General features: G+C 38.6%; 1 protein-coding gene across 4 annotated transcripts in view; it reads left to right on the forward strand.

The window, feature by feature from the left end:
- The first annotated feature begins 17 nt into the window (after positions 1 to 17).
- The window catches only part of ormdl3 (ORMDL sphingolipid biosynthesis regulator 3), a 46,622-nt gene continuing 28,272 nt past the window's right edge, over positions 18 to 18,367 (forward strand). Inside the window, exons 1-4 of one of the 4 annotated variants that reach the window (XM_080305380.1) lie at positions 180 to 806; positions 1,360 to 1,564; positions 2,172 to 2,323; positions 12,206 to 13,321. In XM_080305380.1, the coding sequence (XP_080161506.1) occupies positions 1,391 to 1,564; positions 2,172 to 2,323; positions 12,206 to 12,248 (369 nt within the window). In that variant the 5' untranslated portion in view covers positions 180 to 806; positions 1,360 to 1,390 and the 3' untranslated portion in view covers positions 12,249 to 13,321. Of the gene's footprint in view, positions 807 to 1,359; positions 1,565 to 2,171; positions 2,324 to 4,469; positions 8,416 to 12,205; positions 13,322 to 18,367 lie in introns of those variants that run through there. The other 3 variants (XM_026178086.2, XM_080305379.1, XM_080305381.1) reach the window with 3 other exon arrangements.

Below are 18,367 nucleotides of genomic sequence, written 5' to 3' on the forward strand. Positions count from 1 at the left end.
CTTGGAAAATAGCATTTGACTAAAATGCCATATTATTTGTCCCTAATGTGCTAAATTCCAGGTCAATTCAGCACGAACGTAAAGGTGCTGCTATAAATGGATTTAGTATCATATACTTAACTGTAAGGCAATTATTTTATTAATAATACAATAATAAAATTATTTTACATATATTTTTTAGTTTTTTGTGATCGGAACCACAACGTTTTTATTTATTTATTTATTTAGATAGTTATTTTTGTTTGTTTAAAAATAAAAATATAAGCAATTTAATTGCATAAACCATATCTCCTCGTTTTAAAAATCAGGATTCCTGTTATTAAACGTAGCTTATAAGTGTCAATCACTTTTCCCTGAGCTCCTCCTCTGCCCTGACGTCAGGGAGACGTAGCTACGTGTTTTCAGCGCACTCCGCTGTGATTGGCCAGATCAGCTCACGTGACTCGAACATGACTTATCACAGAAAATTGCGAGGAGCAAAAAAACTCCGCCGAAACGTGTGCCGAGAGAGAGCGACGATGACGTAACACCGTGGACCGTGCTGTGTTGTCACCAGCTGTTGGCTAAAAGAAGACGAAAGAAAAGTGGACGCGTCTCGATGGATTGCGTGTTCACGAGTGGACCGTAGGGCTTAGAGACACGTTCGGAACTGAAGGAGGGGAACCGGGCGACTAATGGAAGCCCCGCAGACTCATCAGCCGCGCAGGGATAGTATTAGTTACATAACTGAAGCCATCGATAACGGAAAAACTGTGATAACGGAGTAGTGCCCGTAAAGGTCGGAGTTGAAGCCATTTTTCTCTGCAGTAAGCACAATGATTTCATTAATTAACCCAACGCATTTGAACTTTTCTTGTTTTTTGCTGTTTTTGCTTCCATGCTTCACTTCAAGATCTTTTTAAGGATCAATTGTCTCCAGTGATGTTTCCAGACAACTTGCAAAAGAGCATGCTGGAATGATCAGCGCTTGCGACATTGTTTACTCTAGTCAATCAGTTGCTACTGAACCAGTAGACACCAGCTTTATTCACGCACAAGACTACTTCTTAAAATGTGTAAATCTCATTTGATCATATTTTAATGTTTTCTTTATTTATACCACGGCAAAGGCATCTGATTGGCTTGCAGATGTCAGGTTAAAGCCATCATATAACCTACTGTTGCTTTATTGCAATACATAGTAATACATAGAAGTAATTCTTTTCCTTTATGCAGTTTCATTTAAGGGCAACCAAGCTACATGATTCATTTTCTTTTAGTTGAGTTCACTACAGGTGTCTGTATAACCCTTTAAATATGACTGCTTACCATTAGAGGTTGTAGATGGTCAGAAGGTAACATCTTTGGTTTTTGTTTCAGGAGACAGTTACACAGTCTTACCGCCGCCATCATGAACGTGGGAACAGCACACAGTGAGGTTAACCCCAACACCCGAGTGATGAACAGCCGGGGTATGTGGCTGTCTTACATCCTGGGCATCGGCCTCCTTCATATCATCCTGCTGAGCATCCCCTTTGCCAGTGTGCCCGTGGTCTGGACCCTCACCAACCTCATCCATAATCTGGTTAGTGGTGTAGTGGTGTCCCTCAAAGGACCAGCACTGCCACAGTTTGCCTTAACCTTTATTGACTAGGTCAAGTCAGGTCAAATCAAGTCGAGGGCACGTGCAGCACAGTAAAGAGGTTTAGGATGTGGTGAATGGGAGTAAGTTGAGAGCTGAGTCAGAGACACAACTGCTTGCTGCTTCACTGCTCTTAGACATGCCTTTGGTTAATGAGGTGATTCTTTAACAAGCTTCTTGTTTTTTGTTGTTGTTTTTTCATAGTTCCTTTTTTTTTTCTTTCCAACTTGGACAGGCCCACATTTCTTGAGAAGAGCGCAACCACACCGTGATCCTGTTACACAAGTGAATTTGCTAGTTGAGGCATGGGCTGTTTCATCATGCAGCTTAAAAGTGTTCCTACTATTGAGAACACATCTGACTTTTACTTATGAGCTTTACAGTAGATTTAGATTTATTTTAAAAGAAGAAGAAGAGGAAGACCTTAGTAAGTTAACTTCCTGGAAGATTTTGTACTTAACGAAGTTTATTCTTGTATTCACATATCAATAATCCACTAGTGTGGCAATCATGTGTGGCAACAGTGTTCTGTTTTCCCCCTTCTCTGTAGTGCATGTACCTGCTTCTTCATACAGTCAAAGGGACACCTTTCGAGACCCCTGATCAAGGCAAAGCTCGCCTCCTTACACACTGGGAGCAGATGGACTACGGTGTGCAGTTTACGGCTTCACGGAAGTTCCTCACCATCACACCTATTGTCCTGTAAGTTGCATTCCTCTGCTTTTCTGTTTAATGCGGCTTTTTGAGGACCGCAGAAAACCATAGAGGACAATATAATGGGACAATACCTTAAGCAAGTATGTTAGGTCTAAGGAGAGTGTAGACAGGAAATGACAACCAGAGTAGGTCATCAGTTCTCTGACAAGGACACGTCTCACTACCGTGTCATCCATCAGCACTTTTGTGTGTGACAGGCCTAAAGCAAAAGCAGCTCTCTTTGAATGAACCTGTGTGTTTGTGGCTTAATCATAATGCCAGTACCTTTTATTCAGAGTGAACTTGCACACACTTATACCTCAGTGGAAAAATATATGCTGCATTATAAAATTCAGCGCTTATTTTCCTTTGGTGTGAGTGTGGATTGATTAGCATACACGCTGCTCCCTTATTAGCCAAGCCTGCAAATTGAGAAGGGGCACAGTGGTTGCAGAAGTGCCGCTTGCTGCTTTCTTGGCCTTTTTCTGTCCTTATTAACCACCACAGTTCAGTTTACAGGAAGCACTCTGCTTCCCCAGGGTTTATTTGCCAGCTCAGCACGAACATTGTAGCGATAGCGCTTTTGCAGGTGTGGACTTTGTTTTTGCACTTATTTAAAGGGGCTCTTTGTCATTTTGTTTTGCAACCACTGCCAGCAGGAAGAAGTGAGCGGTCAGTCTTTAGACTCCAGATGTAATGGCTACACATCTGCTGAAATCTTCTGGGAGTGTTTTTGTACATGTCCTTACCTGTTCCGCTGAGAGCAGGAAATGCAATTCATCATTCTCACTTAACAAAAATCCCTTACTGCCACACCTAAAAGTGCGACTCATATTAAATCAGCATAGTTTTATTTATTCCACCATCTCACCAGGATTAACACAACTCTGCAAACATACAGCCAGCACACAAGCCGAGTTTATATACATGGATGTGGTATGTATGTGGTTCTTTTGTTTTTTTCAGGGGGCCATAATAAAAATGATAAATAATCAATAAAACAAGTGTAGGACCACATGATGAAGAACTGTGAAATCAGATGCACACATTGCTGAATTCTGGTAAACTCTATAAGCCGCCGTTTGTTTTTACTTCTCATATTTTACTTTGGTTTCCTCTGAGGTTACAATAAAAAACTAGCTTACATCTTCCTCATATGCCCCACTACTTTTACTTTTTATGATGTCGCAGGCTGGGTTGAATTGTGGCCGAAGGTTCAATTCTACAAATAATTTTTCAGATTGTTGTAAGTTGAAAAATTTCTGTGATAAACGGAAGCTTTATAGATATGTTGATTAGGTGTCATCACTGAATGTAGAAATATTGAATAGGTAATAGAATATTTACTATTTATGAACAAATATATTGTGTTATACATGAAATCTAGCCTTAGATCTTTAGACCATTCTAACCACCCCAAATGCAAATGAAAAAACCGTTTATTGATAACGAGACAGAGCTTGACCAGAGACTGCAGTGTGTGGAAGGCCTCTTGAGGCCTCTTGAGGATGGGCAGTGGCTCCTGAGCCAGTTAAGTCCCCTGAAACCTCTGAGAGAGGATGACAGACAGAGGAAGAGGGGAGGGAGAGCAAGGAGAACAACTGCTGTGTGGGACAAGTGGGCATCTGTAGATAAGCCTCAAAAGGGAATGTTTATGTGGTCCTGCTCGCGAACTTCAGATAAATCATCTCATATTCATAAACCACTTTAAGTGTTTTATCTGCTTCTCATCCTCGTCAAAATTGGAATCATCAGTTAGCCTAACATGCATGCTGGGATTAAATTAGATGGACTTTTTAGCTTGTTGGTGCTTGGAAGCCTAATGTAGATTTAGGCTTACAGATTCTCATATCAACTCATTTGCTCATTACCAGTGTTGTAATTCTGTTGTTTGGCACATTAAAATGGTCTCACAGGACAACTGCTGGCACAGCTTTTGGGAGTTAGGAAACATCTGGGTGTGATTGGCAGAATAAAACTAAGTGAAAGGTTTTTTTATACATAGAGTGACATTTTATAAAGACATTGTGGTTTTCTTCAGGCTTTTAACAGACTGCCTTGCTTTCACACCAGCAGAGAGAAATCTAGACATAAGCTTTATGTCCTTTGCTCATTGTAATCTTCTCCTTTTTTGTGCCTATTCTTGATTCAGGTATATATTAACCAGCTTCTACACCAAATACGATCGGGCCCATTTTGTTGTCAACACTGTCTCCTTGCTCACGGTACTCATTCCCAAGCTGCCCCAGCTGCACGGTGTGAGGATCTTTGGGATTAATAAGTACTGACACAGCAGAAGAGGACACCTCCTTCCTGTGTCCCTGTGGACTGCTGAGAGCACACAGAGTATCAAGCTTCTGATTTGGCTGCAGAAACATTGGGATCTGTGGTCGTTTGGCGCCTCACTCTGCAGAGCAGCACTCTAAATAAAGCCTATTGAGCATACTGCCATGGTACCAAACCCCAGGACGGAGACACAAAACACTAGAGAGCACAAAGGGAAAGTGTTCAGTTGTGATTATTTGTGGAAAATCTTCTTTGAGCCTCGTGATTTTTCCAGAGACATTTTAAAAGGATTTCTCAAAGTACTGTGTACATTTCTGTAGACGTTCTCAAATGTGACAAGTGCCGGGGGAACAGGACAATGTAGTTGTACAAATGTGGTGTGCCATTTTACACTACTGGCACACTGAGGCAGTAATCAAAGTTATTTTGTATGTAATGATACGCTGCTGTATTTATTCAGCTTCACTCTCGCGTGTAGCTTCGTCTTCCTTGAGGTTTCTGAGCTTAGAGGAGAGCAACAATAGTTTAATGAAATGGTAGGGGACCTGTGAAGTGCAGCGGAAGCGAGACACAAGAAACCACGAGATTTTATATTTAGCCCTCGCTGTTCTGCTCAGGGCCAAGATTGGGAAGTTAAGCAGCCTTTATTTTTATCTGACCATTTCCTTATTTGGACACCTCTTGTCCTGGTTTGTGCGCTGCAAACCTCCAGTCTGTGTGCAAAAGCACTCGACTGATCTGACTTATCCAAAGGTCCTGCAGTCTGGCTCTGGAGATGGGCAAAATATGTTCACACATGTTTGTTCCTGCTCTGTAAAAGTACTCAGGATCTGGTATGTTGAGCATGAGTCAGCTGTGTCTGCAGCTCAGACCAGTCAGCAGATTGCATACTGAGTTCTATGTTTATTAGGTACGCTTTGTGCAGTCTGATGCACTGTAGCACGGATGCTTTCATTTACCTAAGAATTAAAAATCCTCCAGAATGATGAAAACAATGCAACAATAAAGCACTCAGGACAAAGATAGAAAAATAAACCCTTGCAAAGCGGGATTAATCACTTTGTCTGCCAGCTGTAGCTGCCATTTTTCTTTAATGCTTTCTTCATAAAGCATCCTGATCTGGATCTAGGCCAGATATTTGGTACAAAAAGGACTTTTCAAAGGTTTGAAAAATGAATTTAGGATGTGGTGTGCTTCATTTCTCTTGCATTACATTGGGTGGAGTTGCAGGTGAGGATTGTTAGCAGGTTCCATAACATAAATTTTACTGACTTTTTTATGGCTGTGCTTTATTCTCCAGTGTAAGATTTTGATTAGGTAGAAGTAAACTTGTTAATATGGGATAGAAATGTCCAAATCACCCTCTGGAATGTATTTCAAAATTCTCCTCAGAGAGCTGGTATTCGTTTACGTTAAGCCTAGTTTTGATCCTGAATTCGGGGAAAAAATAGCCAAGCAGTAGTCAAACAGTGGCCTAGGGCTTACATTCAATATCACCTTAGGTAGTTTTTAATGGAGGATGCTTCTGGCTACTTGAAGTCTAGTTTTCACTCTTGATTTTTCTTTGTGTTGCTCTTCTGTAACTACCTGTCTCATGAACTGCTTTAGATTACACTTTTTTATCATGTTTTTAGCTTACTCCGTCTCCCGTTTGATTGTTTTCTGAAATTAGCTGGTGCTGGAAACGAGGCTAATGAGAACAGTTTGTGGACTGAAAGAAAAAGGATAGAAAAAGGAGACACTAAAGAAAATAGCTGCATAAGATTTTTAAAGTAGGTACGATCTAGATCTTTTAAGAATATCAAGTACTTCCTCGTCATCTGATTGAAATCTCCACTTCTACTAGTCCTATGTGCTAAAAGAGGTCATTGCATTACAGTAAAAACACTGGTTGCAATTTTCGGAGAAATACAGTGAAAGTGCATCTTTTCAAATCCGCCATGTTTCTTCGTTTTCATTGCGTTTGTCAGTGAAAGGCCAAAGCAGGCCTCATCGTAAGCATTCAGGGTCTTTGAGTTACTGTGGGCTGTGTATCACGTGCACAACAGTGCTTTGATTCAGTTACACAAACAGTTGTCTTGACCTGATTTGTCTTTAAGAAGACACAATTCATATATGTTTGTCAAAATTATTGCCAGGTTTAATTTTTCCTGGAGCAAAAACCGCAGATGGCCAGAGCTGGAAAATGAATACAGACTATGGTTTGAAGAAGCATCATTTCATATTTGACCTCTGAAATTGATAAATGGTACTGATTAGTTGGGGACAGGCAGAGAGGGAATGAAACATGAGCTCAAACATGGATTTCGTTTAAAGGTGACTAAACTGTATAATAGTTCATCTTAATTCTCATTCGAGGTAAAATTATGTTTTACATTTCTTCTTTTGAACTCAATTTTACGATACCAGATGTTCAATCAGAGGGGAACGTCTATTCTGTGCTGGGATACGAGGATCCATTCAAATCTGTTATGAATTGAAAAAATAAAAATGTATAGATTAATAGTTAAACCACTATTGTGCCCTTTAGCAGTAGTAGAAGCAAGAGCAAGTATAGCTCTAATATTTAAAATGACTTAGAGTGGCAGCGGTAGTAAATGTAGCAGAATCATATTTTCCTTAGATTTGTGGTTCACGCTGTCACTGCAAAACATGAAAACATTCATTTTATTAAGTGTGTTAAATTGGAAAAAAGTAATAAATGAATCAAACATGGATCATAGAACCAAAGAGTTCACGTATGTGTACATAATAGTTGATCTGCCCGAGCCTTCATCATGTTTTCAGATGTATTCTTACTCTAAAGGGCTTCATTGTAAGACTTGCTACAGCACAAGATGACAATGCATTTACTTTTTTTTTATCAGACTGTTTGAGAACATCGGATAAACTGAATGTTGATTAAATGTGAAAAGTTGCGCTTGTAGCTCCTGGTTTGATTTTCTTTTTTAAAAAAGTGTACTTGCTTTGTTTTTGAAGGACATTGCAAAGCCATTTTCTGTAAGAGCGCTTGACTCTAAATACAATGTTTTTCAAGCATCATCTCAAAATCCTTCATTGTTGTACTGCGTATTTGTGCCGCCGTGTCCTCGTTTTCTGGCGTTTAATTAAAATGCAGAAAATGTGTTGGATCTGTAAAGGAATTGGTAAGACGAAGCATTGTGCTCATCATTTTTTGTGTGCTTTTCAGTATGTACAACAGGCACAACATGGTGTGAGGCAGCCTCTCCTGTCTTGTTGTGGCTGTGCTTAACTTTTGTTTGCACATCCAGGGCTCTCAAGAAGGTTGAGTGTTGACTCTAAACACAGATGTAAGCATCAGATGGATTACTGCTCATCAAAAAGAGAAAGGCTGTATTTAGGACACCTTTTTCAGTGACTACAATGTACTGACATGCCTCCTCCATGACGTGTTTGCAGGAGTTTAGTTCAGACTTTTAGGTTGCTTAACATCATGACTAGTTAGTCCTTACAGTACAATAGAGTTTGCACAAAAGGAAAAATGAAAATTGTACTTTTTTTTTTTTTTTTTTTTTTTTTGAAAATTGTACTTAATAAAAGCAGGAAACACTTTCAGAATTGTGCATAGATGTGATATTTTGTGCTATATTCTGTACTTTGTCTTTGCAGGTACAAGGGTTTGTAGAAAATGCCTGAGAGTAGTAACTCTTGCAATGCACCTCCTGAAAGCTGTGCAGTGCATCAGGTTATTCAATCTGAATGATTGTCCTAAACTCTGCAGCTTGAAACAGTACTTCTTTGTACTTTCTGTCAACTCTACCTGATAGTAAACCTATGCATCAAATCAAAAATTAAATCTATGGTCTTCATTTCCCCCATTGCAAGCTGATACTGACGCTGTACAGTGCTCACCCTGTTAAACAACACCGGGGGCTGTTTAAACATTCAGTAAGCGAAAGTAACAGTGAGGTATTACGAGGCAGTAAATTAGCAGGGTGTCACACATTATATGAAAGCAATCAAATGATTTAAGTCATAACAATATAAATCCTCATTTTAGGGGCAAAATAAGCTTTTTATTTGGTCTTAAGCAGATATGCAATGGCATCCCACCCATTTATGTTGAATAGATTTAAAGTCTTCTTTAAACATGAGTTGAAATCATGATTAAAGTTATACCTGGGAGGTAAATGTTTCGTCCAAACATTGTATTTTTTTGATAGAAATAGTTGAACGACTTGTTCTTTGTTGCTCATATCCTAGTACTACATCAGTAAAATCCAGTATGTTGATCACGTGCTTCTTTTTAATGATGACTACTACCCGATGTTCATGCAGACGTGCCCCCCCCAGTCGTGACATTTATCACAATTACCTGTATGTGTTTTAGCATAAATTTGCATAAAGGCCTTCTGTGTTGTTATGCTACAAAAAATAAGAGGAACTTAAGATGAACAAAACTATATGAAAATTAGCATTATTTTAAAAGGTCAGTTACCTTAAAGCAAAAACAAAGCCGTATCGGGACTAACTCGTTTAAGATGACAGACGCAGTAAATGGCTTTTTAATTATTGTAAGGAGGACAAATGTCAGGCAACAGGCAGAGGTTTAGGAAAATCAGTGCAAGTGTTACAATAAAAACAGTGCTTTCTTTTTTAAAAAGTATTTTTATAAGCCTAAAACTACAGTGAGGGTAATTCCTCTACATTTTTTATTGCAGTTAGTTTTCTAGTTTCTAGGTCTAGTTTTTCTTTTAGTTAACTAAAATCTTTTTTGACCTATTTTTAGTGTTTAGTTTTAGTTTTAGTTAACTATAATAACTTTTCCTGAAGTCTGAAAAACTTTCCACTTATCCAGTTCTGTATTGCAGGGAGCCTGTCCCAGCTGTCATAGGGAATGGGACAGCACACCACCATGCTTCCCAGTCTGAAAGCTGTGGCTCTCAAGTATTGCTTTACTTTTAAGGGCTTGATGATAATAATGAATCTATTCTAAAATGTTTGTCTCAGGATGCTTTGGCTCATCTTGCTATTTTCATATTCTTTTTACACTCCATTTGAGGCCAAAGAGACCAGTGCATAGGGCAAATGTGAATGTGTGACCCAGAGTTTATGCAAAAAAAAAATGTTATTATGTTCTGGGCTATGCAGTTAAAATCTGGGCCATATATTATGTGCACAGTGTACCAAATAACAAAATACGTATAAAGAATTCTGCAGTTAAAAAACACAAAGCAAAAACAAATATGCTACAGTAAGTACACCTGAAAAAAGCCAGTCTGTATTTCTACAGTAGAGGGCAGCAAATAGCTGCCATTGACCTTAATATGAAGAGACGTTCTGCCTCTATAAATAGAAAAACCTCAAGGCGGAGATTATTGGTCTTTCTCTCTTTTTGTCAAGAGGTTTTCTCTTCTCTGTTCATTCCCTTATTTACGCTGATTTACAGTGTCATAGAAATGTAGCGACTTCTTTCTTCTCATCGCTCTCCTTGAAAAGGTGTTAAATTTGTCTGACAGTTAACACTTAATCCAAGCTAACATTTGTCACTTTGTATGGACGCGTGAACGCAAATTATAAAAAATATTTGTTAGCAGAGGAAGTAAAGGATGTAGATATCTGCCATGTTAAACATACGCAGTGTGAAGTAAAAATATCGGAGCTGTTTATTTATAGTGTCAACATTTATTTGATCCTTTTGTTTCATGTTGGGAATTCAATACCTTGTAGTTCCAGTCAATGAATATCAGGGTTTGTCTTATTTTGGGATTTACTACACTGTACTGCACTGTATATGCTCATAAAGTCAGAGGAGTCATGTCTCACAGGGTGAAAGTTATCATACTGAATCACTGATTAAATCTGATAAAGATATATTCTTACAGTTTGAACCTTTATTGTTCAACCAAGTCATAAAATTACTATATTGATATTAGTTACTTGTCCAAGTTAGTTTGTTATAGTTATTTAACCACTCTAACCCTTTTAAGATTGTTTAATTGAATTAAAAACAATCATTTAACTTTGCAATATTTTTATTTGTAATATTTATTTACATAAATTCCATTTCTTCCCCTACCATCTCAAAACTGGCCACTGAGATTTACCGAGGGCAGTAAATTAAAACTACTTCCGCCTCAACCAACTACAACAGAAAAGTGCTGCTCACATGTAAATGTAACAATTTAGAATAACACTCATTTGAAGCTTATTTAGTTAATGAATGTTGTTACCTTTAATGTATGTTTTTTTTTGATGACAGAAACCACATTTCTGCAGAATGAGAAATCTTACTTTTAACATATTTTATTGTTATTTTGAACATTTTATTTGTTTTTATTATTTTAGAAGTACCGCTAATTAACGTGAATTAAGATTTTTAATAACTGAATATATTTAGAGGATGCAAGACTCAAAGATATAATGTTAAGATTTGATGTAAAGTAAAAAAAAGTATTTTCAGTTGTGAAAAATGTGTAGAAAAACACATCTCTTATGAAAGTGCACTCATCCTCCTTAGCACCTCTGACTCCTAGAACCAACAGATTTGAAATTTTCTGTAATATATTCTGAAATATTTTGTGTTTTTACAGCCTTTTATACACAGAATGAAACACACACAAAACAGTTTTTATGTCTCGTTGCATAAGACACGAGCTAATATTTGTGTTACCTGGTGGGAACATTATGTGTCTATTTAACATTTTCACAACCTCAAAACAATTCGTATCAATTTTGTATCAAAACTAAACTTAAATATGTTTGTTTGATTTTTAAACAGTAGCTAGGTCTGATCTAGACGTATGATAAAGTTTTCCTTTTGAAATTTACTGTAACCTGATTTTAGATTTGACAGTATTTACTATTTAGAGATCTTTTAAACCTGCTATCATCAGAAAATTAAACATTCACTTTTCAAGCAGGTTGAAGGAGACATATTTTTAAAAATCGTGATTGGCTGACCAGATTTAACCGAGAAAATGTGATCTGTGGATGTCAGGTGGTGGGCAGTGATTACCTTATGATTACTTATGTGTCTCATGCCTGTTTTCTCGCACTGCTGCAGAAATGTAAATGAATATGTCTGAAACATCTATGAAACCCAATGACCCTCTGATCTTGTATGCATGTTTAATTTCCCCTATTTTATGTTAACTCACAACTTCAAAAATAAGTTTTTGCTCATCCCAAAGAGGCAGCATGTCTGCCTTTTTCTTTGGAGGAAAACAAAGTCACATGACTGCCAAACAACCAACAACCTCATTAAGTATGGATGACCTCCCGACCAGAAATGCAGTGCGCCCATCAAGCCCTCTGCAACCGAGGGGGCACGTGTCTCCTCAAATTGAACATTTTGAAATATGCATGCTCCATGTTGTGAGGCTCCCACTGCATACGCTTGGTTTTCCTGTGGATGTGACAGTGCTGGGTCTCATAAAACACAATGCACTCGAGATTCATTTCTCAGCTGCCCTGCTGTGACCTTGACAAGCTTCCACCAGATAATAATGCGTTGATCAAGGGTGTTGAGAGTTTCATGTCATAGGGAAGAAGGATGTCTTGATGTGTGGAAGTGGTTAACTATAAATAGAATCAAACAAGAACTGGATCAATTAATTATGAGCTCTGGATTCCCCGCAGGGTCTTTGAGAAAGCCAAGGACGGGACGGACAACAGGAGATGACGTCCCTGTAAACACTGCCCTCCTGCCATTGAAATGCACCGTGGGGTTTAAAGAGTTTGCCCCTAGACTTTCTTAAGCTCTCTCTACAGTCTCTCTGACTGCTCTGTCAAACTCTATAAAACGTCACATTCATAGTGAACAAAAACTATTTATGTTTATTTTCTCATACCTGAAAAAAGCGATTTGAATATGAAGTCCAGAAATGAGCTGGTGGGGTTAGTCGCCATTGTATCATATGACAAAAACAGGAGTTTGGACGTTCTTCCTGCACCTCTGTGGGTTTTCTGCAGGTACTCCAGCTTGTTCACTCAGTCCAAAGAAATGCATGGTAGGTTAATTATAACCTGTGTTAACCTATGTTAGTACTAGGATGGACTGGCAGTCCATGGTGTACCACACCACTCTGCCTGTGTCAGCTGGAATAAGCTCCATGGGAACCTAGTATGATAGACACTTGAGCAAAAATGGATGGATGATATAATTAACACATTCTGCTTTCCAAAGTTGTTAACAACATTTAGAGAGACCCCATCCTTCTTAAAATATCTATGCATGCATCCATCTTCTGGTGCTTATCTAGGTTCAGATTGTGGGTACAGCAGTTTAAGTAGTGACCCAGACTCTTTCAGGTCATTTTCCCAGCTCTTCAGGGGGGGATCTGAAGGTGTTCACAATCCAGTCTTTCCAGTTTACCAACAGAAAAAAAATTCTCAACCTATTGCTATGGGAGAGGCCCGCCACCCTTCAGTGGAAGCTCAGTTTCACCACCTGTATCTCATTCTTTCACGCAAGAGGATAAAAAACTGCAACTTCAGCGGTGGAGGCATTCCAGCATGAGTCAGAGTCTAGTCATGATGTGGCTGTGGGCTGTCAGGAGACATTCTACATCTCTACACTAAAAGTGGGATTGTTGTGACATTTGATTTTGCTGCAGGAAGCTTTGTTGTTCGAGTTTCAGCACCATCCAGTTTTGAAGCGAGTTGTTACTGGAAGCCTCTGTAGCATTAAAGCTGCTCGACACTTATTTGGATACGAGTACATGAAAGTTAAATAAAAAGTCAATGAATGATGTATTAATTTGTCAATTATTACTTTTCTGATTGAATAACCAGGTGGTTCTTACTCCTATAATCCCATATTGTTAAAGCTGCTGGTATGTCAAGATGTCCTTCTGCTTTCACTCCCAAGTCATCGATCTTTAAGATGACCAATCACCTTTGGGTAACTAAATGTATCCAACAATTAAAAGCAAAACCCCCCAAAAAATCACTGGGAAAAAAGTGAAACTGAGTGCTATTGTCCCCTGGCTGATAATTATTTCTTGTGCGTGAAGGCAATGATGCAATGTCCATAATAGTGAGATGCATCTGAAAACACAGCATTATGTGAAGCCCCCCAAAAAGAATATGCTGGAAAAGCACAAATCTGTGTATAACTATGATATAAATGTCAATAAACAACTAAGATGTCCAACTATTTATTTTTTATGTAACTAGATCATCATTTTTAAAGTACAATAATTTAAAAAAAAACCCAAACAACTATTGCATATTTTAACAAAAAGCCCTTAAAAAGTCTTAAATGTAATTAGGTGCAGGAACACTGGGGGATATGCTTAATCAGATGAGCCTGGATGAGCCCCATAAACAGGATATTTCTATCCACGTTAACACACTCACTGATCTAAATCTGACTCTTGGCTGGTTATAAATTCCTCTTGTCTGTCTTCCCGCTCATAACAAAAAAATGAAAATGAATAAACTTGTAATAAAGAACCTCGAAACAAAAGTGTTTAACTCAAGTCTGAAACCCACTTTTGTGCCTTTATAGACGAGGACGTCCGCAGTGACGCCTTCAGATGACGAATAGTTTTTGAGCATGAGCTGTCTGGCTTATGTGGCAACTCATAAAGCCTTACCCAGATCTATCACATGTACTATGAATATTCATAAACTGTTCTTGTTTTACATTATTAACATACTCATTCCACCCAATAATAAGATTTATGATGGCTTTGTGACACTCAGAGTTTAAAACCAGCAGTGGAAAATTTGCTGGTCACCATGGTAATGCCACATAAATTAAGAAAATGCTCCAGAAATGCTGCAATAAATAAAACACATCACGGCTTAAGAGACTGCTCTAATTAGATTTAACTTCACTGCAATTTAGCACTGCACTGCTGGGTATTAAGCCATGACTAAATCTGAACACCCCTAATTAATTACCTAGGGCTTACTGAGCATCTTGTGCTTGCTTTGTATTTTTGTTTTGTTTCGTTTTATTTTGCCTTTTCAAGGACGGTCAGCTGTATTGTTCTCCCTCAGTCTTTGTCTGCAGCTGTGTTCGCTTCTGTCGTGTTGTTATTCTCACATTTTGTGGAGTAAAGAGAAAACATGGAAGGGTGAGCTAACAGAGGAGGAGACAGGAGGGGAACAGTGTTTGTGGGTCACTCAAAACCACGTGACTGAAGGCATTTTCAGGTCTGAGCAGAATTCATTAAGACCAACAAAAATAGAAAAAGCAACAAAACAGTCTTTTTTAATAGTGGACATAAAGAACATAACTCTATAAAATAAAAATACAGATTGCAGGAATCCCTCCTCAGCTGTGTTATTGTGGATAACTGCTACACAAACACACAAGCCCGGTTGAGCAATTTAAGTTAATACAACCAAGCTGTGAAAGCTACAATAAGGTTGATGTCTGCACCGGCAGATTACCAGCTACCGTGTTAACATAATGAGAAAACTAGATGCATTTGCGGTATTGTTTAATAGAAAAAATGTCCTTACACTTGCACTGTATGGTGTTTTTAGGAGGCACCAAACCTTACTCTGCCTGTAGTAAAATAAACTACAGATTCCTGTTAGCAGCATGTAGAATAAATAACAATAAAAAGCAAAGAAATAGCAAACAATACAACCAAATCTAAAAATACACTATTCAAATGTACATGTTTTATACAGAAGTGCTCTCTTTGAAGACTACCACAGTGCTATTGTCCAAATACTTGTAAATCTAACCATATCCAAGCCTGATTATTGCATCTCCAACTAAATATCTTCAAACATCTTTTCAGACAAATTTAGATTAAAGTAGCAGCAGGACTATAGAAATTCTCCCCCTAGAATTTCATTTCATTTCATTTCTGACTCAAGGACTACAAACTGGAACGTGTGTCATAAAAGCACTTGAGCCCACACCCTGCGCTCTCATCACGAGTACCTTCTGAAGGATAATTTCATCTGCTATACCACAATTGCATTACTGAGCATGCAAAAAGCTGAAAGCTGCCTCTGAAGGCCTATGTTCAGGCTGAAAGCATTTCGAATGTATTAGTAAGACAAATTACACTTAGTTCGAACGTACTGTCTCTTTCAGGGACCTGTTTCCACTTGTCTATAGATTCTTTTTAATCTTCCTAAGTGGTCCAGGTTGTGTCCCTGTAGGATCAGAACAAGAGAAAGAGAAAACTTCTTGTGCAGCTTTCGGATTACTCCGCTGCCCCTCTGCATGTACACATATTATTATAGAACTGTAGTCTTATTTATCGTCAGGTTGTTGCTGTATTTTCAGATCAGATCACAAAGCTGTTCCCCAGCTAATGGCATTCAGCCATGTCAACATGCACCTGCCTAAATATGAATGTATGTGTAGTTCAAAGGGGAATGCAAAGATAAAAGCAGCATCTTGAACTCGGCCCACTTTGACGGTTAGCATTAATGAACGACTAGTATTTTTATTATATAGAATCGTGTTGCCTGCCTTTGATCACCACTCTGCACTGGATGATTTATACTTGAAAGGTTTTTACTGCAGCTATCCCCTCACAGCTTTATCATATCTTATCCCTGCACTGAATTTCAGTGCATAATCAGATGGGTGGAATTAATGTTTTTGAAGACTAGACAAGACATGACTGTAAGTCACTTAACTTAAATCGTTGTTGATAATTTGCTATTAATCCGAGCAGTCATTTGGTGTGGAAGCATCATCTCTCTTTTGCTTTTAGTGATGACAAAAGTTTAAAGCTTCACCCTCTTCATTTAAGGGTTATGCTGAATATTAATAATTTAATCTGTGCTGAGCCACACGAGCTTTCTGTCCATTCCTCGAATAAATGGATCCGGACAAATCAGCAGCTTTATCTATAGAGTACGTTTTGTGCATCATTATCAAGTCCCATTGTTAGCTGCTGCCAGAGGGCATTAGATGGGATGGTTCTATATGAACTTTGGATAGTTGGCTTTCCTAAAAATACACATTTTAAAATGTTACCGAAATTTGAAATGCATATTATTTTGTAAAATATGTTTTGCTATATCAGGGATATTCAGTTAAAATTTAAGGACATCCAGTTATAGAACATTTCCTCCATCAAAGGTCCAGAATACATTATAATTCAATGCAATCTATTTTGAAGTGTCATCCTTCACTGCATGAACCTCTTCTAAGGTCTTTCTTTTTTCCTCCTGCCTTCATTTTTTTCTCTTTTGAGTGTGGCAGCTTCATCTACAACATCCTTTGTCCAGTATATCTACTATTCCTCCTCTGCACATGTACAAATCATCTCTAAAGCACTCAGCCTGTGCTGTTCCTCTGATATACTTCTAATCTAGTCCATCCTGATGACTCCCAACCCAAATCTTAGCATCTTTAGCTACGCCACCTCCTGTCTTTTTGTCAGGGCCACAATTTCCAAACCATACATCATAGCAGGTCTCACAATCGTCTTGCAAACCTTTCCTTTGACTTTTACTGCTATCCTGTTGTAAATCACTCAGGACACTCGTCTGCACCAGCTCCACTCTGCCTGTACTCTCTCCTCCACCTCTCTTGTTGATTGTCTGCTGCTTTACGAGGTTGACCTCAGGTATTTAAACTCATATACCTTCACTTCCAGTCTTTGTATGTTCACCTTTTCTCTTGTCTCCTTCTCATTTCCATACGTATTCTTTTCGTTATACTGACTTTCATTCCTCTTCTTTCCAGCACATACCTGTGCCTGTCCAGACTCTCTTCCACCTGCATCCTGCTCTCACTATAGATGACAGTATCATCTGCAAACATCATAGAGACTCATGTGTCAGCCTGTCCATCCCCATCACAAGCAAGAAAGTGCCCAGAGCCTGTGCCTGAGGTAATCAAACCCCCACCTTGAATCCAGTGTCACCCCTACCACACAGCTCACCACTGTCTCACTGTCTTCATGCACCGACCTCCCATACTTCTCTGCCACTGCTGACTTTCTCATGAAGTTCTGCAGTTCCTCTCTCTCTAGGTAGATGTTATGATTATATGTCACATGAATGATGAACTGCTGTGGTTTAGTAATGTGGTTCACAGATTCAGTCTGTTGCTTATGTGGGTTCTTTAAATTAATGTATTTTCTGTGGCAGATTTGTAGAAACAACGTGAGTTTTATGTGACGCTGTGACTGTTTATTTGTTTTTATTTGGAATGACGAGATTTGGAATATGAGTGAATATTTTCCATTATGAAAAGATCCAGGTATGCAGTGCAAGATACAGACATTTCATCTGCTATACCACAGATGGTATAGCATGGGTTAATCTTCATTGTTCAACCTAAACCAACAAGATGATTGCTGCAGATATTCAGCACCAGAGAAGCCAAAAGTTGCTTCCAGATTAGATACATTTAGCACTTTAGGTGTTTTAAGTTCTCTTCCTTATGCTGGATATATAGCGCTCCAGTGTGAGAAGGACTTTGGGAATTCAATCAGCACATAGTTTTTGCAGATGGGCTTCAGTCTATAACAAGTGTGTTGCTTGTGCATGATATGCTATGCAGAGATTTAATGCTGTTTTGCTGTAAAGCTTGTTTGAGCAGAAAAGAGAACAGCTACAGCTCAGCTGCAGCAGACAGCTACAGCGTGTAGACGTGCCTCTGCAGAGCTCTGTATGGCATGAATACTGGACCATGTTTGAGCCATTTTCAGTGTGACACTTGATTGACACATGATTTTGGTTCAGCTACCTTTCATGTCTGATGTGTAGTGGCTCAGTCACACTAGAGTAAATATGGGATTGAAACTTCCTTGCGACTAGGAAGGTTGTTAAGCGGTGATTGCACTGAATTTTTCCACACTGGGT

This window comes from Astatotilapia calliptera, chromosome 8 (genome assembly GCF_964374335.1).
Source record: "Astatotilapia calliptera chromosome 8, fAstCal68.1, whole genome shotgun sequence".
Lineage (NCBI taxonomy): Eukaryota > Metazoa > Chordata > Actinopteri > Cichliformes > Cichlidae > Astatotilapia > Astatotilapia calliptera.